The sequence below is a fragment of the Amblyraja radiata genome, chromosome 4 (genome assembly GCF_010909765.2).
Source record: "Amblyraja radiata isolate CabotCenter1 chromosome 4, sAmbRad1.1.pri, whole genome shotgun sequence".
Taxonomy (NCBI): domain Eukaryota; kingdom Metazoa; phylum Chordata; class Chondrichthyes; order Rajiformes; family Rajidae; genus Amblyraja; species Amblyraja radiata.
In genome coordinates, this window is record NC_045959.1 from 117,637,503 (window position 1) to 117,665,192 (window position 27,690).

The following is a 27,690-nucleotide window of genomic DNA, read 5'->3' on the forward strand; positions in this document are numbered from 1 at the left end:
TCAGAGGAGGTAGTTGAGACTGGGATTATCCCAATGTTTTAGAAACATTTGGACAGGTACACGGATAGGACAAGTTTGGAGGGATATGGCAGGTGGGACTAGTGTAGCTGGGACATGTTGGCCGTTGTGAGCGAGTTCGGCCATAGGGCTGTTTCCACACTGTATCACTCTATGAACAATAAATATGGAGACCATGATGTTAACAATAGTTTGGTTTAGTTTATTATTGCCACATGTTGCGAGTACCGTGAAATGGTTTTTGGTTGCGTGCTACCCAGTCAGTGAAAACACTATACATGATGACAAGCATGCCTTCCACACTTTGCAGTTAAAGGATAAAGGATATAACATTTAGTGCAAGATAAAGTCTGATTAAAGATAGCTCAGTTTCCAATGAAGTAGATGGGAGGTCTAGGCCGCTCTCTAGCTGGTGAGAGGATGGTTCAGTTGCCTGATAACAGCTGGGAAGAAACTGTCCCTGAATCTGGAGGTGTGCGTTTTCACACTTCTGTACCTCTTGCCTGATGGGAGAGGGGAGAAGAGGGAGTGGCCGGGGTGCGACTGGTGCTTGATGATGCTGCTGGCCTTGCCGAGGCAGCGTGAGGTGTAGATGGAGTCAATGGGAAGGAGGTTGGTTTGTGTGATGGTCTGGTCTACATCCATAACACTCGGCAATATGTTGCAGTCTTGGATTTAATGCTAGTTAACTTTATTAAGTTGATTTTGTTTGACTTACCATGTAACGAGGCTGACAAATAATGAGATCCAGGATACATTTCTGCTGTTTGATTATTCTTCAGCGGTCTAGAATGGACGAAGACCTGTTAAAAGGGGAACAAAATAAATGATTCAGTTTTACCGCTGAAGATCTACACGGCTGAATCATTTCTGACTTAAAGTCAAAAGACAAAAGTCTAAAAGTCCAACGTCCTAAAGTCCAAAAGCCTAAAGTCTAAAGTCAAGTCTAAAGTCAAGTCTACAAGGTTAATTGGACTTTGTAAATTCAAGATTCAAGATTCAAGAGAGTTTATTGTCATGTGTCCCTGATAGGAAAATGAAATTCTTGCTTTGCTTCAGCACAACAGAACATAGTAGGCATGACTACAGAACAGATCAGTGTGTCCATATACCATTATATAAATATATACACACATGAATAAATAAACTGATAAAGTGCAAATAAACAGATAATGGGTTATTAATGTTCAGAGTTTAGTCCGAGCCAGGTTTAATAGCCTGATGGCTGTGGGGAAGTAGCTATTCCTGAACCTGGTCGTTGCAGTCTTCAGGCTCCTGTACCTTCTACCTGAAGGTAGCGGGTAGATGAGGGTATGGCCAGGATGGTGTGGGTCCTTAATGATACAGCCGGCCTTTTTTAAATTGCCCCTAGTGTATAAGAAGTGGATGTGTAAGTGGGATAACAGGTGATGGATGGTCGGCATGGACTCGGTGGGCCGAAGAGCCTGTTTCCGTGCACTATCTTTCAATCAATCAAACCTAGACAACATTCCACAAATTAAGTCTTGAACTGTTTTTTTTTGGATCCACATGAATCAGAATTTGAGCTCGAAAAATCCCTGCTAGTCTCTGATTTCACTCGCACCGCCTCCCATTCACAACAAAGTAATGGTCCCGACCCAAATCGTCACTTATCCATGTCCTCCAGAGATGCTGCCTGACCCGCTGAGTTACTCCAGTACTTTGTGTCTTTCTTTGGTGAATAGAATTGAATACTTTATTGTTGCATGTGACAAATCACAGTGAAATTATTTGCTTGCATACCATGTCAAGGTATACAAATAGTCACCACATAAAGGGCCCTGACAAAGGTACAAATTCCACCCCCCTCCCCGCCCCCTGCCAGTTCCCCCTTTGTTATTACCCCTCCCTCACGGCGGCCCCCCGCATGCCGGGTCCTCCTTTGGCAAACCAGCATCTGCAGTTCCTTGTTATTTAGTTTGATTTTCTTCTAGGATTCAGAAGAAGAAAATCTTCTGTGGATTTAGGATGACGTGTTCCCACTCTCGCTTTGTGGATTCTGAACTGGCTGATCAATGAATACTACTAAACATTTGGAGATTCAGAATTGAACTGCCTCTCCACCATCAATTCCTTCTCCCAAGAAGGACATTCTTGCTATTGAGGGAGTGCAGCGTAGGTTTACAAGGTTAATTCCCGGGATGGCGGGACTGTCATATGCTGAGAGAATGGAGCAGCTGGGCTTGTACACTCTGGAGTTTAGAAGGATGAGAGGTGTTCTCATTGAAACATATAAGATTGTTAAGGGCTTGGACACACTAGAGGCAAGAAACATGTTCCCGATGTTGGGGGAGTCCAGAACCAGGGGCCACAGTTTAAGAATAAGGGGTAAGCATTTAGGACGGAGACGAGGAAACACTTTTCTCACAGAGAGTGGTGAGTCTGTGGAATTCTCTGGCTCAGAGGGCGGTGGAGGCAGGTTCTCTGGAGGCTGTCAAGAGAGAGCTAGATGGGGCATCATAGATCATGGCATCATTATAAGCTACTTTAAGTCTCTGTAGGCTTGCTTTTCTGTAGTTTGACCACAGGGGCGCAGTATAGAGTGGTGCACAATATGCTCCGAACAGAGACAGCTTCATTCCATCCGTACACGCACTAAACTTGTGTAAGAGAATGTTTACTTGTGCAGACATCATACGGCGTTGCCTATAAATATCCTCATCATCAACGTTCAGTGCAAGGTAAAGCCAGTAAAGTCCGATCACAGGTAATCCAAGGGTCACCAATGAGGTAGATAGTAGTTCATGACTGCTCTCTAGTTGTGATTCGATGCCTGATAACAGCTGGGATGAAACTGAATCTGGAGCTGTGCGTTTTCACACGTTTATACCTTTTTGCCGGATGTGAGCGGGGATAATCCTTGAGTTTTTACTGAGAACCATCACCTGTACTTTGTATCTTTCTCATTGGTCTACCCATTGTATTTGAGTTGGGCATGATTGCATTTATGATTAGTATTATTTGATCTGATTGGGTGACACGCAAAACTCAGTACCATAATAAATCTAAACCTTTACTGCTTGGAAGCGCGCACCACCAGACTCAGGAACAGCTTCTTCCCCTCTGTTATCAGGCTTCTGAACGGCCCTTCCATAAGCTAGGGTACTGTCCGATTCACCTCTACCCCATTGTGGACATTGGACTTTGTCTGTGGAGCTGATGCGCTACAATGCTGAGAACTATATTCTGCACTCTGTATCTTCCCCATTGCTCCACCTCAGGGGTGGGCAACCTTTTCTGCCAAGGGGCCGGGACGCACGTCTGTGAGCAGATGGCGGGCCACATCTATCACGTGTACACAAGGATCACGCCCCGGATGGCAGGCATCAAGTCATGTGTTCACATAGATCTCGCCCCTTCGAGGACGCCACCCGGAGCACTGGCCCCTGGTTACGGGCGCTCATCAACATGGCGTCCCTAGTTACGGGTGCTCACCAACATGACGTCCCTAGTTACGGGTACTTACCAACATGGCGCACCTACGGACCAGTGCCTTGGCTCTGTCCTGAAGGCGGTGACTCAAATACTCACACTCACCCGTCCCCGGCCCATTGACAACACGTACGCTTCTATTTCCACAGAGGGCTGAGGAAGATCAACATGTCCCCTACAACTAATTCTCACCAACTTCCACAGATGCATCACAGCTTGGTTTGGGAACAGCTCCATCCAAGACCTCAAGAAATTGCAGCGAATTGTGGACGCAGCCCAGATCATCACACAAACCAACCTTCAATTGACTCCATCTACACCTCACGCTGCCTCGGCAAGGCCAGCAGCATAATCAAGGACCAGTTGCACCCTGGCCACGCACTCTTCTCCCCTCTCCCATCAGGCAAAAGGTACAGGAGTGCGAAAACGCACACCTCCAGATTCAGAGACAGTTTCTTCCCAGCTGTTATCAGGCAACTGAATCATCCTACCACAACCAGAGAGCAGTCCTGAACTACTATCTACCTCTTTGGTGACCCTTGGACTATCCTTTGTTGGCTTTACCTTGCACTAAACGTTATTCCCTTATCATGTATCTGTACACTGTAAATGGATCGATTGTAATCATGTATTGTATTTCTGCTGACTGGTTAGCACGCAGCAAAAGCTTTTCACTGTACCTCGGTACACGTGACAATAAACTAAACTAAACTAAATTAGAGACTCAGAGTTGGGCTTCTTGTAAAAAAAAAACTCCTGCTCTTTATCATTCCTTTTGTTTCCTGTAGATTATTGTGGAGTAGTCAGAGACTTCCTGCAAACTAGAATAATGAGCCTTGCAACAAGTTGCTTTCATCACAGAGAGGATAACATTTGGATCTTGTTAAGCCCCTGTCCCATTTTCCCGAGCTATTCACGAATTCTCACGAGTTTTCCCCTTGATTCAAACTCGGGGAATGTCCGTAGCGAGTCTGTAGGAGTCCGTGGATATTTCATAGCGGCTCGTAATGCCAGCTGTAGGTACTCGGGGCATCAGATAAGTCGGGACGTTTTTTCAGCATGTTGAAAAATGTCCACAAGTAAAAAAAATAGCCCTGAGTACCTACGGCTGGCATCTCCGAGTTTGAATCAAGGGGAAAACTCGGGAGAATTTGTGAGTAACTCGGGAAAGTGGGACAGGCCCTTTATTTTTAGACTTTGTTTTAGACTTTAGAGATACAGCCCATAAACAGGCCCTTCGGTCCACCGATCCTGTGCCGAACAACGATTCCTATCCTACACACTAGGGACAATTTACCTACAAAGCTGTACATCTTCGGAGTGTGGGATGAAACCGGAGTACCCGGAGAAAACCCACATGGTCACGGGGAGAACGTGCAAACTCAATACAGACAGCACCCGTAGTCAGGATCGAACCCGAGTCTCTGGCGCTGTGAGGCAGCAACTCTACCGCTGCGCCACCGTGCCACCCAGTTGCACTGAGGAGCAGATGAGGTGAACAGTAGGAATGGAATGTATTTAAGGATAAAGTAAATACAAGGCAGAAATGCTGCCTCACAGTGCCAGGGACCCGGGTTCGATCCTGACTACAGGTGCTGTCTGTATGGAGTTTGTATGTTCTCCCTGTAACCTGTGTGGGTTTGTTTTTTTGGAGTTTTTAAAAATATTTATAATTATTAGAAGTACAGTAAGTTACAGTAGTACAAGCCACATATATCTTATTACATTTATTGTACCCCTTCATTTTTTAAGCTTTAAGGAAAGATAGAAATAAAGAAAGTAAAGAAAGAGAGACAGAGTCGTGTTAGTGTGAAAGAGTGATCAAAAAGATTTTTGGTATCCTCCCACACTCCAAAGACGTGCAGGTTTGTAGGTTAATTGGTTTGGTAAATGTAAATTGTCCCTCATGTGCGGGGTAGTGTAAGTGTGCGGGGATCGCTGGTCTGTGTGGACTTGGTTGGTCGAGGGGCCTGTTAGTTCTCCAAACTAAACTGCAAAAACAAAATGGCGTATGTATGTAAAAGATGGTAATAGATTTATGTGACACACATCTACCACGCACCAGATTCTGTGTTGTAAATTCCACGGTTACATCTCGGGAAAATATATCTAGTGGACAACAGGACAATCTCAAAGATTGGCATGCAGCTTCATAAACAGCGTGACGCAAGTCAGATATCTAAAGTGGAACTGAAGATAGACACAAAAAGCTGGGGTAACTCAGCGGGTCAGACAACATCTCTAGAGAAAAGGAATAGGTGATGTCCCTCCTTCAGATGCTGCCTGTCCCGCTGAGTTACTCCAGCATTTTGTGTCTATCTTTCATTTAAACCAGCATCTGAGTTTCCTTCCTCCACATCTACAGTGGAACAATAGTACTGCTGTGCTGAGGACTTTTCAAACACAGCATCAAATTCCCCAGTACCTAACGTGATTTTTATTTATAGAACAGTTGCACATTCCCATGGACTGACGTACACTGGGGTCATTTCCTATCAGACAACATCTGACAAAAGCTGCTCAGACTGAAGCTGCTCAATTTCACCGGTTGGCTGCCTTTTATTCCAGCAATGTTTTCAAAGTCGCACAGCTTGTTTGAATTAATGAAAGCATAGTCAAACGCCACGGAAACAGGCCCTTCAGCCCAACTCGTCCATGCCGACCAAGACGCCCATCTAAGCTACTCCCATTAGCTCGCATTCATGTTCATGATCATAAGTGATTGGAGCAGAGTTAGGCCATTCGGCCCATCAAGACTGCTCCGCCATTCAATCGCGGCTGATCTACCTTTCCCTCTCAACCCGATTCTCCTGCCTTCTCCCCATAACTGCTGACACCCCTACTAATAGCTTTTGGCCCATGATGAAGAAAAATTAATATCCTTCCTAATGGGGCTGTCCCACTGTACGAGTTAATTCTCCCGAGTTTCCTATGATTCGAACTCGGAGAATTACGGTAATAGCCGCTCGGAGGTACTCGGGGCTCTCGTGGACATTTTTCAATATGAGCCGCTAAGAGACGTCCCGAGCTCCGACGTACCCGCTACGTACATTCTACATGCTTCCACGAGTTTGATTTTTTTTTAACTCGGGAGAGCTCTTGGGTGAACTCGTACAGTGGGACAGGCCCATTACTTAATCTTGATTAGAATTGAACAAGGCAACGAAAGGGTGTTTTGTATGTGACAATTGGTATCTCTCGGTAACCAGGTACAGTCGAGGTTTGTGGGAATCGGCAAAGTAAGATTAGACGTATTACCCCTTGTCTGGGAATGTGTTGAAGGGAGGATGGTGAATGTAAACATGAGGAGATAACGAAGCTTGTTTTCCCATCTGTGAGAAGTTAAGAATCACCCCCTTCTGCTAGTGGCACAGAAATGTTACTGTAAATAGGGGGGGGGGGCTTGAGATTGGCTCGGAAAGGGGATGGTGGCGGGGGCCTCCTGAAAGATGAGATAGAATAATGTCAAGATGCCCTTGTATTGTGTTTGACTTGTATTAGCCATCTGTTGTTGAATCAGACTAACATAAGCAAAAAGTATGTCATGACTAATGAAATAATCGGTACCCATGTAGCTGATAGAATATTTTCGTAGAGTAGTATCTAACAAAAGTTGTTTACTGCATAGAATAACTGTTGGCTAATTCTACAGTGAAGTCAGAGAACTGGTGAGCAGTTTTACATCTGCCGTCTCTCCATGATATCATGCAATAAAATCTCAAAGCAAATCTGCCAAGTCTCCGCATTTCATTTTCCATTAATTTCCCTCTAAATTAATTTCTTCCACAACCCATATCCCTCTAAACCTTTCCTATCCACGTACCTGTCCAAGTGTCTTTTAAATGTTGTTAGGGTACCTGCCTCAACCACCTCTTCTGGCAGCTCGTTCCACATATTCACCGCCCACAGTGTGAAAAAGTTGCCCCTCAGGTTCCCATTAAATCTTTCCCTTCTCACCTTAAACCTATGCCCTCTGGTTCTTGATTCCCCTACTCTGGTTAAAAGTGTGCATTCACCGTGTAAATCTCGTTTATATCAACAGGACGATGGTGGAAAGGGTCAAGAGCTTCAAATTCCTGGGCGTGCACATTTCCGAAGATCTTTCCTGGTCCCAGCACACTGAAGCAATTATAAAGAAGGCACATCGGCGCCTCTACTTCCTGAGAAGATTACGGAGAGTCGGAATGTCAAGGAGGACTCTCTGGAACTTCTACAGGAGCACAGTAGAGAGCATGCTGACCGGTTGCATCGTGGCTTGGTTCAGCAACTTGAACGTCCAGGAGCGGAAAAGAGTTCAAGTTCAAGTTCGTGAGTTTATTGTCATGTGTCCCTGTATAGGACAATGAAATTCTTGCTTTGCTTAAGCACACAGAAAATAGTATGCATTTACTACAAAACAGATAAGTGTGTCCATATACCATGATATAAATATATACACACATGAATAAATAAACTGGTAAAGTGCAAATAGCAGAAAGTTGTTATTAATAATCAGAGTTTTGTCCGAGCCAGGTTTAATAGCCTGATGGCTACTGGGGAAGTAGCTATTCCTGAACCTGGTTGTTGCAGTCTTCAGGCTCCTGTACCTTCTACCTGAAGGTAGCAGGGAGATGAGTGTGTGGCCAGGATGGTGTGGGTCCTTGATGATACTGCCAGCCTTTTTGAGGCAGCGACTGCGATAAATCCCCTCGATGGAAGGAAGGTCAGAGCCGATGATTGACTGGGCAGTGTTTACTACTTTTTGTAGTCTTTTCCTCTCCAGGGCGCTCAAGTTGCCGAACCAAGCCACGATGCAACCGGTCAGCATGCTCTCTACTGTGCACCTGTAGAAGTTAGAGAGAGTCTTCCTGGACAAACCGACTCTCCGACTGCAGAAAGTTGTGATCACTGCCCAGTCCATTATCAAAAAGGTTGCCAACATCATCAAAGACCCACACCATCCTGGCCACACACTCATCTCTCCGTTGCCATCGGGTAGAAGGTACAGGAGCTTGAAATCTGGTACATCCAGGTTCAGGAACGGCTTCTTCCCCACAGCCATCAGTCTATTAAACACAACATCAAACAAACTCTGAACAATAACATCCTATTGCACTTTATCTGTTTATTTATTGTGTATATATGGTCTATGGTCTATAGACACACTGAACTTTTATCTCCTGTTCTGTATTATGTTTACATGTTCTGTTGTGCTGCAGCAAGCAAGAATTTCATTGTCCTATCTGGGACACATGACAATAAAACTCTCTTGACTCTTGACTTGATCTATTCCCCTCATGATTTTATACATCTCCGAGATCATCTCTCAGCCTCCTGTGCTTCAAAGAATAAATTCCTCACCTAACCTCTCCCTATAGCTCCAGCTCTTGAGTCCTGGAAAACACCTTTGTAAATCTTCTCTGTACTCTTTCCAGCTTAATGTCAGATTGTGGAGATTCGGTATGTCAGAGAGGATTCTCTTCATCTTCCTCAGATCATATTGACTGGTTGCATCATGGCCTGGCTCGGCAACTCGGACTCCCAGGGGTGAAGAAGATTGCAAAAAGTGGTGAACACTGCCCGGTCCATCATAGGTTCAGACCTCCCCACCATCGAAGGGATTTGTCGCTGCCTCCAAATGACAGCCAGCATCATCAGAGACCCTCGTCACCCTGGCCACGCACTCATCTCACTCCTACATAGAAACATAGAAAATAGGTGCAGGAGTAGGCCATTCGGCCCTTCGAGCCTGCACCGCCATTCAATATGATCATGGCTGATCATCCAACTCAGTATCCTGTACCTGCCTTCTCTCCATACCCCCTGATCCCTTTAGCTACAAGGGCCACATCTAACTCCCTCTTAAATTTAGCCAATGAACTGGCCTCAACTACATTCTGTGGCAGAGAATTCCAGAGATTCACCACTCTCTGTGTGAAAAATGTTTTCCTCATCTCGGTCCTAAAAGATTTCCCCCTTATCCTTAAACTGTGACCCCTTGTTCTGGACTTCCCCAACATCGGAAACAATCTTCCTGCATCTAGCCTGTCCAACCCCTTAAGAATTTTGTAAGTTTCTTTAAGATCCCCCCTCAATCTTCTAAATTCTAGCGAGTACAAGCCGAGTCTATCCAGTCTTTCTTCATATGAAAGTCCTGACATCCCAGGAATCAGTCTGGTGAACCTTCTCTGTACTCCCTCTATGGCAAGAATGTCTTTCCTCAGACTAGGAGACCAAAACTGTACACAATACTCCAGGTGTGGTCTCACCAAGACCCTGTACAACTGCAGTAGAACCTCCCTGCTCCTAGACTCAAATCCTTTTGCTATGCCCTCAGGAGCTTGAAAACTTGGACAGCGTGGCACAGCGGTAGAGTTGCTGCCTCACAGCGCCAGAGATCCGGGTTCGATCCTGACCTCGGGCGCTGTCTGTACGGAGTTTGCACGTTCTCCCCATGACCTGCGTAGGTTTGGTGTAAATGTAAATTGTCCCGTGTGTGTGTAGGATAGTCTTAATGTGTGGGGATCGCTGGTCAGTGCGGAAACAGTGGGCCGAAGGGCCTGTTTCCACGCTGTATCTCTGAACTAAACTAATTCAAGAATCACTGTTAATGTTACAGACCTTCATCAACAGCCATGTTACTATGGTTACTGTATTATTTCTAACACAAACATACCACAAGCTGGGGATGATGAGCATTTGTAGAGAGCTTGCACCTTTTGTGTAGGAAGGAACCGCAGATGCTGGTTTACACTGAAGGTAGACACAAAGTGCTGGAGTAACTCAACGGGACAGGCAGCATCTCTGGATAGAAGGGTGACGTTTCGGGTCGAGACCTTTCTTCTTTCTGCACGTGTTCAGTTGTTGTGTTCAGTTCTGGGCACCATGTTATTGGAAAGATGTTGTCAAGCTGGAAAGGGTTCAGAGAAGATTTACGAGGATGTTGCCAGGACTCGAGGGCCTGAGCTATAGGTAGAGGTTGAGTAGGCTGGGTCTCTATTAGTTGGAGCGCAGGAGGATGAGGGGAGATCTTATAGAGGTGTACAAAATCATGACAGGTATAGATCGGATAGATGCACACAGTCTCTTGCCCAGAGAAGTGGAATCGAGGACCAGGGGACATAGGTTTAAGGTGAAGGGGAAAAGCTTTAATAGGAATCTGAGGGTTAACGTTTTCACACAAAGGGTGGTGGGTGTATGGAACAAGCTGCCAGAGGAAGTAGTTGAGGTAGGGACTATCGCAACATTTAAGAAGCAATTAGATAGGTACATGGATAGGACGGGTTTAGAGGGATATGGACCAAACGCAGGCAGGTGGGACTAATGCAGCTGGGACATGTTGGGTGGTGTGGGCAAGCTGGGCCGAAGGGCCTGTTTCCACGCTGTATCACTCTATGAAAGACCTTTCCTCTGCCTCTTCTGCTACTTCAGAGCTAACAGAGGAAAGGTTGCAGGTGTAGAGTGGAGAGCATATTGACTTTTTGCAACGTAGCCTGGTTTGGCAACTCGAGCGCCCAGGAACAAAGAAGATTGTAGAAAGTGGTGAACACTGCCCATGTCCATCACGGGTACTGATCTCCCCACTACTGAAAGGATCTATAGGAGTTGCTGCCTCAAAAAGGCAGCCAGCGTCATCAGAGACCCACACCACTCTGGCCATGCTCTCATTTTACTCCTGCCATTGGGAAGAAGGTTGGCAACAGCAACAGCAAGGCAACTGTACCGTTCAGGAGCAACCATCCTTCCAACCATCAGGCTATTAAACACTACAACCTACAAATAGACAATAGACAATATGTGCAGGAGTACATTCGGCCCTTTGTTCCAGCACCACCATTCAATGGCTGATCATCCACAATCAGTACCTCGTTCCTGCCTTCTCCCCATATCCCCTGACTCCGCCATCTTTACAATACAATACAATACAATACCTTTTATTATCATTTGAACCTCACATGAGGCTCAAACGAAATTTGGTTTCTGCAGCCATACAAAAAAAGAACCAAGACACACACCAACACAATTCAATTCACATAAACATCCATCACAGTGAGTCTCCTCCTCACTGCGATGGAAGGCAAAACTTAAACATATCTCTCCCCTGCACTCCCCTCTCCCCCCCATGTCAGAGTCAAAGACAGAGTCAAAGCCCCCGGCGGGCGATGTTAAATGTCCCGCAGCCATTAAAGCCACGCCGGGTGATGCAAGGTCGCACACCGGGTTCTTGATGTTAGAGCCCCCGGCGTGCGCTCACAGAGTCCCGCAGCCATTCCAAGCCGCGCGGGGCGATGATGTAAGGCCCCGCTCCAGGAGCTCTTCAACCCCGCAACTCGGGCGGGAGAAGTCGCCATTGCGGGAGCCCTGAAAAGCGGTCTCCCTCCAGGGACCCGCGGGCTCCCGGTGCCGCCGTCCGCCAGACCCGCAGTTGCAGCCACCGAACCTCCGGGGCTCTATCTAACTCTTTCTTGAACGTATCCAGAGAACCGGCCTCCATCTGAGGCAGAGAATTCAACAGACTCGCCACTCTCTGAGAAAAAGTTTTTCCTCGTCTCCGTTCTAAATGGCTTACTCCTTATTCTTAAACTGTGGCCCCTGGTTCTGGACTCCCCCAACATCGGGAACATGTTTCCTGCCTCTAGTGTGTCCAAACCCTTAACAATCTTATATGTTTCAATGAGATATCCTCTCATCCTTCTAAACTCCAGAGTGTACAAGCCCAGCTGCTCCATTCTCTCTGCATATGACAGTCCCGCCATCCCGGGAATTAACCTTGTAAACCTACGCAGCACTCCCTCAATAGGACGAATGTCCTTCCTCAAATTAGGGGACCAAAACTGCACACAATACTCCAGGTGTGGTCTCACTAAGGCTTTGTACAACTGCAGAAGGACCTCTTTGCTCCTATATTCGATTCCTCTTGTTATAAAGGCCAACATGCCATTCGCTTTCTTCACTGCCTGCTGTACCTGCATGCTTACTTGCGTACAAGCCCAGCTGCTCCATTCTATCACGGCAGGGATTGGGTTGGTCAGAAAGGCAATGCATGAACAATGATGACAGGATGGGGCGACTGGGCTTGTATTCACTGGAATTTAGAAGGATGAGAGGCTGATCATCCCCAATCATCCCCAATCAGTACCCCGTTCCTGACTTCTCCCCATATCTCCTGACTCTGCTATTTTTAAGAGCACTATCTAGCTCTCTCTTGAAAGCATCCAGAGAACCTGCCTCCACCGCCCTCTGAGGCAGAGAATTCCACAGACTCACCACTCTCTGTGAGAAAAAGTTTTTCCTCCTCTCCGTCCTAAATGGCTTACTCCTTATTCTTAAACTGTGGCCCCTGGTTCTGGACTCCCCCAACATCGGGAACATGGGTGTTTCCTGCCTCTAGCATGTCCAAACCCTTAACAATCTTATATGTTTCAATGAGATCACCTCTCATCCTTCTAAACTCCAGAGTGTACAAGCCCAGCTGCTCCATTCTCTCAGCATATGACAGTCCCGCCATCCCGGGAATTAACCTTGATCTAATGGAAACATATACAACTCTTAAAGGATTGGACAGGCTAGTTGCAGGAAAACTCTTCCCGAAGTTGGGGCGGTCCAGAACCAGGGGTCAACATGGTGTCCAAAACAGCACAAATTCGGCCTCATCAACGACTTATACAACTGTAACAGAACCTTCCAAATTCTATACTCAATACCCTGACAGATGAAGGCCAATGTACCAAAAGCCGTCTTCATCAACCTATCTACCTGTGAAGCCACTTTCAGGAATCTAAGTACCTGCACTCCTAGATCCCTCTGCTCTACAACATTCCCCAAGGCCCTGCCATTCACGGTGAAGTTCCTGCACATGCTATGGGCCTGTCCCACTTACGCGATTTTTTTCGGCGAGTTGCCGGCACCCGTCATAGTCGCAGCAGGTCACCAAAAATGTTCAACATGTTGAAACTCCAGCGGCAACCAGAACAAGGTACGACTCTTTGGACGACTACTCACGACCATACAGGCGCCACCCCGCGACATGTCGCCAGGGTGCCGCCTGTACGGTCGTGAGTCGTCTCCTTAGTCGCCCAAAGAGTCGTAGCGCCTTTCTGGTCGCCGCTGGATTTTCAACATGTTGAACATTTTCGCCGACCTATGACGGGTGCCGGCAGTCGCCAAAAAAGTTGCGTAGGTGGGACTGGCCCATTAGGCTTCCAGAAGTGGGACAGACGATATCGCTTGCTGTCGGCTTCTGTCGTCGTCCAACATGTTGACAGAATGGTCGCCCGATACATCACAGAGCGCATCGCGCCGTCGCTTCCAGGGATCGCCACGAGGAGGCTTCTCTCATGATTCCATGACACATTGTTTGAATGTACTACACATGCCTGGTAGCCTCCCTTGTAAATACACATCATACCCTAAATGACCCAGAACAGATGACCGCGTCAGTATGTTTTGGGGAAAATTTAATCTTGCAACAAGCAAACAGATTGTATAATGAAAGGGAGTTTCCGAAATTACTTGTCTGATATTACTGGATTCTCCCTCTGCAATCTCCTTTGGAAAGATTTACTGGCCAACCGATTAATGAATCTGCTCCAACAGATTAGCCAATCCAGTTTAGCTCTGGCTGTTTAACTCTTGTTTTTTTGGGCACCGATATCACAGAGATTACTGTTGTGTTTGTCAGCACACGCCTGACATAGCTTTATACAACACGTAAACAGGCCCTTCGGCCCGACTTGCCCACACCGACCAGCATATCCCATCTACACGTTCCACCTGCCTGCGTTTGGCCCATATCCCTCCAAACCTGTCCTATCCATGTGCCTGTGTAGGAAGGAACTGCAGATGCTTGTTTAAACCAAAAAACTGGAGTAACTCAGCAGGACAGGCAGGATCTCTGGAGAGATGGAATGGGTGACTTTTTAGGTCGAGATGCTTCTGCTGACTTCAAGATGCTACCTGTCCCGCTGAGTTGCTCCAGCATTTTGTGTCTATCCATGTACCTGTCTAATTGTTTCTTAAACCACAATAATCCCTGCCTCAACTACCTCCTCTGGCAGTTCGTTCCATACACCCTTTGTGTGGAAAAGTTACCCCTCAGATTCAATAAACAATAGACTATAGGAGCAGGAGTAGGTCATTCGGCCCTTTGAGCCAGCACCGCCATTCAATGTGATCATGGCTGATCATCCCCAATCAGTACACCGTTCCTGCCTTCTCCCCATATCCCCTGACTCCACTATCCCTAAGAGCTCTATCTAACTATCTCTTGAACGTATCCAAAGAACCTGCCTCCACCGCCCTCTGAGGTAGAGAATTCCACAGACTCACAACTTTCTGTGTGAAAAAGTTTTTTCTCATCTCAGTTCAAAATGGCTTACTCCTTATTCTTCAACTGTGGCCCCTGGTTCTGGACTCCCCCAACATTGGGAACATGTATGGGAACATGTTTTCACACAGAGAGCGGTGAATCTCTGAAACTCTCTGCCACAGAGGGTAGTTGAGGCAGTTCATTGGCTATATTTAAGAGGGAGTTAGATGTGGCCCTTGTGGCTAAAGGGATCAGGGGGTATGGAGAGAAGGCAGGTACGGGATACTGAGTTGAATGATCAGCCATGACCATATTGAATGGCGGTGCAGGCTCGAAGGGCCGAATGGCCTACTCCTGCACCTATTTTCTATGTATCTATGTATCTATGTTTCCTGCCTCTAGCGTGTCCAAACCCTTAATAATCTTATATGTTTCAATAAGATCCCCTCTCATCCTAAATTCCAGAGTATACAAGCCCAGCCGCTCCATTCTCTCAGCATATGACAGTCCCGCCATCCCGGGACTCAACCTCGTGAAGAGAGGTGAACGACCCTTCCATAAGCTAGGTTACTGTCCGATTCACCTCTACCCCATTGCGAACATTGGACTTTGTCTGTGGAACTGGTGCGCTACAATGCTGAGAACTATATCCTGCACTCTGTATCTTCCCCTTTGCTCCACCTATTGTACTGGAGTTTGGCTTGATTGTAATTATGTACGGTATTACCGGATCTGTTTGGGCAGCGTGCAAAACAAAGCTTCTCGCTTCTCAGTTTAGCTCTTCATTGCATCTCGGTACATCTGACAATAATAACTCTAAGCCGAAATTCTAGTGCATTAATTGCACTCATTAAATCGCACAAACAGGCATCTAGCCCAGCTGATCCAAAGCTGATGTTTATGCTTCACAAGGATTAATTCTATTCATTCTCCTAAAGCCCTATTAACGTATTATTTCACTTCCTTGTCTCTCATGTCTCATCTCATTCTATTTGCTCTTAAGTGCATCTCGGCCGGACATTGCGAGCCCCCAGTGTGGCAACAAGCTCCACGCTCTAACCATTTACGGGGGGGAAAAGCTTTCCCTAACTTCACTACAAATCCCATTAATGCAATCCCAATTCCACAGTCATAGAAACATGGAAACATAGAAAATAGGTGCAGGAGGAGGCCATTCGGCCCTTCGAGCCAGCACCGCCATTCATTGTGATCATGGCTGATCGTTCCCTATCAATAACCCATGCCTGCCTTCTCCCCATATCCCTTGACTCCACTAGCACCTAGAGCTCTATCTAACTCTCTTTTAAATCCACCCAGTGACTTGGCTTCCACTGTGGCAGGGAATTCCATAAATTCACAACTCTCTGGGTGAAAAAGTTTTTTCTCACCTTAGTCTTAAATGGCCCCCCCTTTATTCTAAGACTGTGGCCCCTGGTTCTGGACTCGTCCAACATTGGGAACATTTTTCCTGCATCTAGCTTGTCCAGTCCAGTATAATTTTATATGTTTCTATAAGAAACCCCCTCATCCTTTTAAACTCCAGTGAATACAAGCCTAGTCTTTTCAATCTTTCCTCATATGACAGTCCCGCCATCCCAGGGATCAATCTCGTGAACCTACGCTGCACTGCCTCAATCACAAGGATGTCCTTCCTCAAATTAGGAGACCAAAACTATACACAATACTCCAGATGTGGTCATTTAGTTTGCTCTAAAAAAATACTTTATTTACATGTTATTGGTTTTATTAACATATTCCCTGGTTCTCAGACACAAGGGGCAACAATCGAATAGAGTGATAATCCATGTGCCTGCATTTGGTTCATATCCCTCACAATCCATGTATCTGTCCAAGTAGCTTTTAAAGTATCTTGGAGCAGTCAGAAGAAGGGTCCCAACCCAAAACGTTACCCATCCTTTTGGTCCAGAGATGCTGCCTGACCCGCTGAGTTACTCCAGCACTCTGTGAAACGTCACCTATCCATGTTCTCCACAGATGCTGCCTGACCCGCTGAGATACTCCAGCACTCTGTGAAACGTCACCTATCCATGTTCTCCACAGATGCTGCCTGACCCGCTGAGTTACTCCAGCACTCTGTGAAACGTCACCTATCCATGTTCTCCACAGATGCTGCCTGACCCGCTGAGTTACTCCAGCACTCTGTGAAACGTCACCTATCCATGTTCTCCACAGATGCTGCCTGACCCGCTGAGTTACTCCAGCACTCTGTGTCTATCAAGTGTAGAAAGCATTTTATCGGGATGCATCACAGCTTGGTTTGGGAACAGCTCCATCCAAGACCGCAAGAAATCACAGCGAATTGCAGACGTAGACCAGACCGTCGCACAAACCAACCTCCCTTCTATTGACTCCATTTATACCTCACGTTGCCACGGTGTGACAATTGGTTTTGTATACAGCCTGTCACCATTGGCGACTCACCAGCAGCCTCACGAGAAGGTACAGCCACAAGAGCTCATTAACAACTCCACGATCAGATCCACACACGGGTTGCGAATGGTGAGATTGTAGGTAAAAGGGGCTTCTGGAATAAACGTAGCACAAATGTCTGGCTCAGCTAAGTGTGTCGTTTGTTCTTTGCTTTCTGTCATGGGGTTCAGTAGATCCTACAACTGGTGACCCCGACGTGATTTGAACACTCAGCCACACTCAAGCCCAGCAGCATAATCAAGGACCAGTCGCACCCCAGAACTCCCTCGTCTCCCCTCTCCCATTGGGCAAGAGGTGCAGAAGTGTGAAAACGCACACCTCCAGATTCAGGGACAGTTTCTTCCCAGCTGTTATCAGGCAATTGAATCATCCTACCACAACCAGAGAGCGGTCCTGAACTACTATCTACCTCATTGGTTACCCTCGGACTATCATTGACCGGACTTTGCTGGCTTTACCTTGCACTAAACGTTATTCCCTTATCATGTATCTGTACATTGTGTGTGGCTCGATTATAATCCAGTATTGTCTTTCTGCCGACAGGTTAGCATGCAACAAAAGCTTTTCACTGTACCCTGATGCAGTACATGCTAGCATAAACTAAAACTGGAAGTGAATTGAAATGTCTTTCAAAAGCTGTGATAGTCCCTGCCTCAACTACCTCCTCTTGTTCCATACACCCACCACCCTCTGAGTTAAAAGGTTGCCCCTCAGATTCCCATTAAATCTTTCACCTCTCATTTAAACCTATCTCCTCTGGTTCTTGATTTCCCCTACGTTGAGGAAAATACCCTATCAATTCCCCCATTGAATGCAACATCTCCAAGTTTGCGGATGACACGAAGCTGGGGGGCAGTGTTAGCTGTGAGGAGGATGCTAGGAGGCTGCAAGGTGACTTGGATAGGTTGGGTGAGTGGGCAAATGCATGGCAGATGCAGTATAATGTGGATAAATGTGAGGTTATCCACTTTGGTGGAAAATACAGGAAAGTAGACTATTATCTAAATGGTGGCCGATTAGGAAAAGGGGAGATGCAACGAGACCTGGGTGTCATGGTACACCAGTCATTGAAAGCAGGCATGCAGGTGCAGCAGGCAGTGAAGAAAGCGAATGGTGTGTTAGCATTCATAGCAAAAGGATTTGAGTATAGGAGCAGGGAGGTTCTACTGCAGTTGTACAGAGTCTTGGTGAGACCACACCTGGAGTATTGTGTACAGTTTTGGTCTCCAAATCTGAGGAAAGACATTCTTGCCATAGAGGGAGTACAGAGAAGGTTCACCAGACTGATTTCTGGGATGTCAGGCCTTTCATATGAAGAAAGACTGGATAGACTCGGCTTGTACTCGCTAGAATTTAGAAGATTGAGGGGGGATCTTATAGAAACGTACAAAATTCTTAAGGGGTTGGGCAGGCTAGATGCAGGAAGATTGTTCCCGATGTTGGGGAAGTCCAGGACAAGGGGTCACAGTTTAATGATAAAGGGGAAATCCTTTAGGACCGAGATGAGGAAAACATTTTTCACACAGAGAGTGGTGAATCTCTGGAACTCTCTGCCACAGAAGGTAGTTGAGGCCAGTTCATTGGCTATATTTAAGAGGGAGTTAGATGTGGCCCTTGTGGCTAAAGGAATCAGGGGGTATGGAGAGAAGGCAGGTACAGGATACTGAGTTGGATGATCAGCCATGATCATATTGAATGGCGGTGCAGGCTCGAAGGGCCGAATGGCCTACTCCTGCACCTATTTTCTATGTTTCTATGATATATAGTCCAAAACACAAAAGTCCAAAGTTCGGGTCCAAGGGTCTCGACCCGAAACGTCACCCATTCCTTCCCTCCAGAGTTGCTGCCTATCCCGCTGAGTTACTCCAGCATTTTGTTTTCAATTAACCAATGTGCGCAACGGTGCACTGTGTATGTTCTCCTCCAGTTCTAAGAGCTTTACTTAACATTGAGGAAGTCAAAAACATAAAATTCAGCTTCAAACCAGGACAGGATATGCTGTATATAACGGTCTTGGCACAGTTGGCCTGACATTCGTACTGATAAAACTCTTTTACAGTGCGACCACCAATTTAACATAGGAATGTGGAATTTGACAGACACGGAATGCATGACGACTGAGCACTGTCGGGCTTTGAAAGGAGACCACAGCTAAGGATTTGTACTTGTTTTTGCAGATTGTTTATATTCAAATCCAGACCCACAATACTGCTGCAAGATAATGTCTGTGGTAACCGCAGGAAACCGCAAGAAACTGCTCTGCTTTGTTCAGCAAGTTTGCAATTAAAAGTGGGCAACTCGAAAGAGAGAGAAAAACAAAAATAAATATTCAACTGACAAACGCAAAATACGGTGTGGCCAAACAAGGAACTGCAGATGCTGGTTTACCAAGGCAAGGCACAGAGTGCTGGAGTAACTCAGCGGCTCAGGCAGCATCTGTGGAGAACATGGATAGGTGACGTTTCACAGAGTGCTGGAGTAACTCAGCGGGTCAGGCAGCATCTGTGGAGAACATGGATAGGTGACGTTTCACAGAGTGCTGGAGTAACTCAGCGGGTCAGGCAGCATCTGTGGAGAACATGGATAGGTGACGTTTCACAGAGTGCTGGAGTAACTCAGTGGGTCAGGCAGCATCTCTGGGGAACATGGATAGGTGACGATTTGGGTCGGGACCCTTCTTCAGACGCTGCTCTGCTCAATGTAACTCCTGCATTTATTCCCCCCCCCCCCCCCCTTCTCTCTCCTCCTCCCCCACCCCAGTTGTCCTGCCAGTTCCACTGAACGTATCCTTGCTTCCCTCTCGTGAGCACATCTTTCCCCACCAACAATGGGCCATTGTGGGCTCTACCCTTCCTGAGGTCATCTGTTGGCGACCCTGTTTTGTCCTGGCCTCTATCTTTCTGTCTGAAGAAGAGTCAAAAGACCCAACACGTCACCTATTCCTTCTCTCCGGAGATGCTGCCTGACCCGCCGAGTTACTCCAGCATTTTGTGTCTATCTTGGGTATAAACCGACATCTGCAGTTCCTTCCGACACATTTGCCAGCCTTTGCAGAGTGACGTTGCATGGTGGCGCAGCGGTAGAGTTGCTGCCTCACGGCGCCAGAGACCGGTGTTCGATCTTGACTACGGGTGCTGTCTGTACGGAGTTTGTACGTTCTCCCCGTGACCTGCGTGGGCTTTCCCTGGATTCCTCCCACACTGCAAGAAACGTACAGGTTTGTAGGTTAATTGGCTTGGTGTAAATTGTAACTTGTCCCTAGTGGGTGTAGGATAGTGCTCATGTACGGGGCAATCGGAACAGACATGGTAGACCGGACCTGTTTCAATCAATCACTATAACACTAATCTGAGGAAAGACATTCTGCCATAGAGGGAGTACAGAGAAGGTTCACCAGACTGATTCCTGGGATGTCAGGATTTTCATATGAAGAAAGACTGGATAGAGTCGGCTTGTACTCACTAGAATTTAGAAGATTGAGGGGGGATCTTATAGAAACGTACAAAATTCTTAAGGGGTTGGACAGGCTAGATGCAGGAAGATTGTTCCCGATGTTGGGGAAGTCCAGAACAAGGGGTCACAGTTTAAGGATAAGGGGGAAATTTTTTAGGACCGAGATGAGGAAAACATTTTTCACACAGAGAGTTTCTATGTAACACTGTTGTTATGTTGCCTCCAGCGGCAAGAGCATTAATTAACATTGATGAAGTTCCCACTTAGGAAACCTGAACGGAAACCTCTGGAGACTTTGCGCCCCACCCAAGGTTTCCGTGCGGTTCCCGGAGGTTGCAGGTGGTTGCCGGAAGTTGCAGGTAGTGGAAGCAGGTAGGGAGACTGACAAAAACCTCCGGGAACCTCCAGGACCCGCACGGAAACCTTGGGTGGGGCGCAAAGTCTCCAGAGGTTTCCGTTCAGGTTTCCTAAGTGGGACGGGGCATAACAGTCTGAAGAAGGGTCTCGACCCGAAACGTCACCCATTCCTTCTCTCCAGAGATGCTGCCTCACCCGCTGAGTTACCCCAGCATTTTTTGTGTCTATCTGGGAAACAGTCAATAGACAATAGACAATAGACAATAGGTGCAGGAGTAGGCCATTCGGCCCGATATTGGTGCTGTTAATCTGTAATTCTACAGCACCGTCACCCCTTTCCTCTCTCTGCCTCTACTTCAATTAAGTATTTAGAATCGCATATTCCCCAGTCCCTCGGGAAGATGGGAGACACACAGCATAAGGATTGAATAGTGTATTTAATGCCCAACAACTAGAACAATAGGAAACATGTCCATACCTGTATGAAATGTGTTGTCATCTGTACATCTGTTGGTTTGGAGGTGATTCACACAAACAAGTGTTTTAGCGAACAGTATCTCATTTAGATTTTAATCGCGTAACAAGAGCGAGGAGATCATTTAAATCGAGTGCGTTTTAAAAAAAAATGTGTGTACACTTTATAATCGTAATGGCTGTAAGACAGTGGTGCAGCGGGTAGAGCTGCTGCCTCACAGCGCCAGAGACCTGGGTTCGATCCTGACCACGGGTGCTGGCTGTACGGAGTGTGCACATTCTCCCTGTGACCACATGGGATTCCTCCCACATCCCAAAGATTTTGTAAGCTAATTGGCCTCTGTAAAATTGCCCCTAGTGTGTAGGGAGTGGATGAGAAAGTGGGATAAGATAGAACTAGTGTGAGTGTTTGATCGATGTGGACTCAATGGGCCAAAGGGCCTGTTTCAATGCTGTACACTAAACTAATAACAACTGATATCGGCAAGGATTTGTGCTTTGGTTAATATCAGATAAACCATAAAATGCTTTGGTAAATTTCAGCAACTCTACGGGACATAAAGTAAACAAAGATATTATAGACAATAGACAATAGGTGCAGGAGTAGGCCATTCGGCCCTTCGAGCCAGCACCACCATTCAATGTGATCATGGCTGATCATCCACAATCAGTACCCCGTTCCTGCCTTCTCCCCATATCCCTTGATTCCGTTAGCCCTACGAGCTATATCTAACTCTTGAAAACATCCAGCAAAACATCCAGTCTCCACTGCCTTCTGTGGCAGAGAATTCCACAGATTCACAACTCTCTGGGTGAAAATGTTTTTCCTCATCTCAGTCCTAAATGGCCCACCCCTCGTCTTACAATAATCAAGGACCAGTCCCACCGCGGCCACTCCCTCTTCTCCCCTCTCCCATCGGGCAAAAGGTATCGAAGTGTGAAAACGCACACCTCCAGATTCAGGGACAGTTTCTTCCCAGCTGTTATCAGGCAACTGAATCATCCTACCAACAACCAGAGAGCGGTCCTGAAGTAGGATCTACCTCATTGGTGACCCTCGGACTATTTTTGATTTGACTTTACCTTGCACTAAACGTTATTCCCTTATCATGTATCTGTACACTGTGAATGGATCGATTGTAATCATGTATTGTCTTTCCGCTGACTGGTTAGCACGCAACAGAAGCTTTTATTGTACCTCGGTACACATGACAATAAACTAAACTAAACAAAATAATACCTGGCTGTTTGTGACTTTATAATTTTAAAATTAGGCTAATTTATTCAGATAAATAGCAGGACAACGGAGTCAACAGCAGTAGATAAAATCCATAGTCCAGACTTGTAATGACAATCTATTGTCTATTGTCAAACTTAAACCCCTGTCCCACAGTACGAGTTCATTCCAAGAGTTCTCCCGAGTTTGCTCTGATTCGAAATCGGAGATTTACGGTAATGGCCACTCGTCGGTACTCGGGGCTCTCGTGGACATTTTTCATCATGCTGAAAAATCTTCACGAGTCTTCCCGTGCTTACCTGCCATTAGCGAGTCTTCCCGAGTACCTGCCGTTAGCACTAAGACACGTCCCCGAGCTCCGACGTACCCGCTACGTTCATTCTCTGTGCTTACCACGAGTTTGATTTCATTTAAACTCGGGAGAGCTCTTGGAATGAACTCGCACTGTGGGACAGGGCTATAAGGAGTTACATTCAAAAGACCGTTAGGAACTTATTCCTTGGAGCGATCTACCAGAGATGTATAAAATCATGAGGGGAATAGACAGGCTGAATGCACAGAATCTTTTCCCCAGGGCAGTGGAATCAAGAACCAACAGACAAAGGTTTAAGGTGATATATTCAGCTAGTTTTCCTATATTATATATATATATAAGTGCATTTGGTTTTGTTTGTTGAGCTGATTAGGTGACTTTTACACGGGCAGGTTGATCTCAAATGCATGGGCGCTGTCTGACCCGTTGAGTTACTCCAGCTTTTTGTGTCCATCTCAAATGCATGGGATAATACTGGACAGCAAAGATACTAGAGCGGAGTCTTTACTGGACAGTGAGGCTGAAAGCAGCCCCGGCTCACAGCTCCGGTTACAAAGGCATGTACTACTACTAACAATGGGACATTTAGCAGAGCTAATCCCGGTGTACTCACACTGTAAGTATCTCTCCCCTCGCCACCTTCCTCCTGCTTGCAGCCACACACGCCTTGTCCGCACACAGACACACTTGAAACAACCCGTTGCACTTAGTGCCTTAGTATTTGCATTCGTCCAGAGACTGAATCTGCAAATCTGCAAATCCTTGCAGTCTTTCAAATGCAGCCGACGCTTTTTTGCTACAAACTGCGCCGGCCGGGTCCTAAAGCCCGGACGCCCTCAGAGCCAAAGATCCTGCAGCTCGCTATAGGATCTTTGCTCAGAGCAGGACAGGACACACAAAAAAATACTGGATTAACTCAGCGGGGCAGGCAGCATCTCTGGAGATAAGGAATGGGGGTGTTTCAGGTCGAGACCCTTCTTCAGACCTATCTTCGCAATGAATGTCATTGTTCTATCTGGGACATATTACAATAAATCACAAGTTTGTGAGAAGGAACTGCAGATGCTGGTTTAAACCAATAAAACACAATTGACACTTCTCTGGGAGGCGGGAGGCTTAATTTCATAGGAAATTATAATTTTGTGTTAATAATCTCCAGTCCTTCAAATTCATCCAACAATTTTAAATTCTGATTTTATACTAGACGAGAAAAAAAAGTATTGAACAAGGAAGGACACAAAGTCAGAAGAAGGGTCTTGACCCAAAACATCACCAATTCCTTCTCTCCAGAGTTGCTGCCTGTCCCGCTGAGTTACTCCATCTTATCTGTGTCTCTCTACGAGGGGCGCAGAGTGCTGGAGTAACTCAGCGGGTCAGACAGCATCTGTGGAGAACATGGATAGGTGACGTTTCACAGAGCGTTGGAGTAACTCAGCGGGTCAGGCAGCATCTGTGGAGAACATGGATAGGTGACGTTTCACAGAGTGCTGGAGTAACTCAGCGGGTCAGGCAGCATCTGTGGAGAACATGGATAGGTGACGTTTTGGGGTATTTCAAGCATTTAATATTTTCAATCTTGATAATTCAGTGCAGTTTTTAGATTGTGAATTGATCTATTTTTGGGGGGAGGGATTTGCTTGAATCAGATATTTTAAATAAAAGATAAGTCGTTAATAAATCCAATTAGAAATACAGGGGGAAATGTTACACCTAGAGAACAAGAAAACACGACCAACTATTTAAGGTGATCCACTCCTGCTATTCAGTTTATAGTTTAGATGCTGCCTGTCCCGCTGAAATGTTTAATGTATCTTGTGTTTTTATGACTGTTGGCAGATCAATTTCCCTCCTGGGATAAATAAAGTTCTATCGTATTGTACCGTATCAAATTACGCTGATATTTGGTGTTTAGAGCTTTAGAGTTTAGAGATGCAGCATGGAAACAGGCCCTTCGGCCCATCGAGTCCACGCCGACCAGCGATCCCCGCACACTAGCACTATCCTACACACACTAGGGACAATTTACCATTGACGTACAAACTTGTACGTCTTTGGAATGCGCTGTATATAAATATTGGCGTACACTCTGTGCTACATGGGCTCGTCTATAATAATCCTCCTCTAATAGGTTTAAGATGTGGGTGGGGGGGGGAAGATTTAATAGGAATCTGAGGGATAAGTTTTTTACACAAAGGATGGTGGGTGAATGGATGGCGGGACTGTCATATGCTGAGAGAATGGAGCGGCTGGGCTTGTACACTCTGGAGTTTAGAAGGATGAGAGGTGATCTCATTGAAACATAAAAGATTGTTAAGGGTTTGGACACGCTAGAGGCAGGAAACATGTTGGGGGAGTCCAGAAACAGGGGCCACAGTTTAAGAATAAGGGGTAAGCCATTTGAATGGAGACGAGGAAACACTTTTTCACACAGAGAGTTGTGAGTCTGTGGAATTCTCTGCCTCAGAGGGCGGTGGAGGTCGGTTCACTGGATACTTTCAAGGGAGAGCTAGATAGGGCTCTTAAAGATAGTGGAGTCAGGGGATATGGGGAGAAGGCAGGAACCGGGTACTGATTGGGAATGATCAGCCATGATCACATTGAATGGCGGTGCTGGCTTGAAGGGCCGAATGGCCTAATCCTGCACCTATTGTCTATTGAATGGAATGAGCTGCCGGATGTGGTAGTTGAGGTTGGTACTATTGCAACTTTTAATATACATTTAGACAGGAAATCTCAGAAGTTCATATGTGATAGGAGCAGAATTAGGCCATTCGGCCCATCAAGTCTACTCCACCATTCAATCATGGCTGATCTATCTCTCCCTCCTAACCCCATTCTCCTGCCTTCTCCCCATGACCCCTGACACCCATACTAATCAATAATCTATCTACCTCTGCCTTAATTTAGAGCTTAGACATACAGCATGGAAGCAGGCCCTTCGGCCCACCAAGCTCACACCTTAAGATAGGACAGGTTTAGAGGGACAAAACGTGCAGGAAAGAACTGCAGATGCCGGTTTAAATCGAAGGTGGACACAAAGTGCTGGAGTAACTCAGCGGGATAGGGCACCATCTCTGGAGAGAAGGAATGGGTGACGTTCTGGGTCGGAAGAAGGGCCTCGACCCAAAACATCACCTATTCCTTCTCTCCAGAGATGCTGCCTGTCCCGCTGAGTTACTCCAGCATTTTGCCTAGCCCAGGTTTGGAGGGATATGGGCCAAACACAGGCAGGTGGGACTAATGTAGATCGGGCATGTTGGTCAGTGTGGGTAAGTTGGGCCGAAGGGCCTGTTTCCACGCTGTAACTACCTGTACATAAACAGTCATTTATTTGGCTTGTGCTCACAAATGCTTTAAAAAAAATAATATTCAACAAAACGCTAACCATAGGTTCTATTTGTTTTTAAACTAGAAAGATAATTCTACATCTAGTGGACAGAATTAGTTAGTTTTGAAGCTCCAGAAATGTTGTAACGGTTTAGATGGTAAAACATGCCATAATATTTGTAACAGAAGTGAACATACCGGCGTTAGGACCATGGGGAAGCCTTAGACGGCAGTCATAGCATTGGAGAGATACAATGCATTGCATCCTTTGAATTTACTGAGAACTCATTCAGACCGCAGCCAAGTGGCAGCTTACACCCCAGCGGTATAAATATCAACCTCTCCAACCAAGTAACCCTTGCTTTCCCTCTCTCTCTCCATCCCCCTCCCATTCTAGTTCTCCAACCAGTCTGACTCCACCATGATTGAATTTTATCTTTGTATGCTTCTTTATCAGCTTCCCCCAGCTAACAATAATCCATTCTACATTTGCCTGGACCCCTTATCCCCTTTGGTCTTTCGTTTTCACACCTTACACTTCCTTATCTCTCATAAGTCAAAGCAAGAGTGTTTTATTGTCATATGTCCCGGGTGGGACAATGAAATCCTTACTTGCTGAAGCACAACAGAATATGTGTTGTACATAACGGGGAAGAGACAAACAAGAAAAAGTTCAATAAATAACAAATATAGCGCAGATAATAAATAATAATAGTCTTTTGCAGTTCAGAGCTCAGAGCTTATTCGCTGTTGTGTTTAATAGCCTGATGGCTGTGGGGAAGAAGTTGTCCCTGAACCTGGACGTTACAGTTTTCAGGCTCCTGTACCTTCTTCCTGGTGCAGTGGTGAGATGAGTATGTGGCCAGGGTGGTATGGGTCCTTGATGATTTTGGCTGCCTTTTGAGGTAGCGTCTATGATAGATCCCTTCGACGGTGGGGAGGTCAAAGCCGGTGATGGACTGGGCAGTGCTCACAACTTTCTGCAGTCTTTTCCACTCCTGGACGTTCAAGTTGCCGAACCAGGCCACGATGCAACCGGTCAGGATGCTCTCTACCGTGCACCTGTAGAAGTTTAGGAGAATCCTGTTCGACATGTCGAATCTCTGTAATTTTCTCAGGAAGTAGAGTCGCTGAAGTCCCTTCTGTACAATTGCATCGGTGTGCTGGGTCCAGGAAAGATCTTCGGAAATATGCATGCCCAGGAATTTGAAGTTTTTGACCCTCTCCACCATATAAACAGGATTGTGGGTCCTCATCCCTCCCCTACTAAAGTCCCCAATCAGTTCCTTGGTTTTACTGATGTTGAGAGCCAGGTTGTTG

General features: G+C 46.2%; 1 protein-coding gene across 3 annotated transcripts in view; it reads right to left on the bottom strand.

Annotated features, from left to right (window-relative positions):
* The window catches only part of tmem71 (transmembrane protein 71), a 59,083-nt gene extending 35,250 nt beyond the window's left edge, over positions 1 to 23,833 (bottom strand). For 2 of the 3 annotated variants that reach the window (XM_033020345.1, XM_033020343.1), the window contains exons 1-2: positions 23,657 to 23,833; positions 737 to 821 (exon numbers count right to left, since the gene is read on the bottom strand). In XM_033020345.1, coding sequence (XP_032876236.1) covers positions 737 to 776 — 40 coding nt within the window. In that variant the 5' untranslated portion in view covers positions 777 to 821; positions 23,657 to 23,833. The remainder of the gene's footprint in view (positions 1 to 736; positions 822 to 23,656) is intronic. The other variant, XM_033020344.1, reaches the window with a different exon arrangement.
* Between the last annotated feature and the right edge of the window lie 3,857 nt (positions 23,834 to 27,690).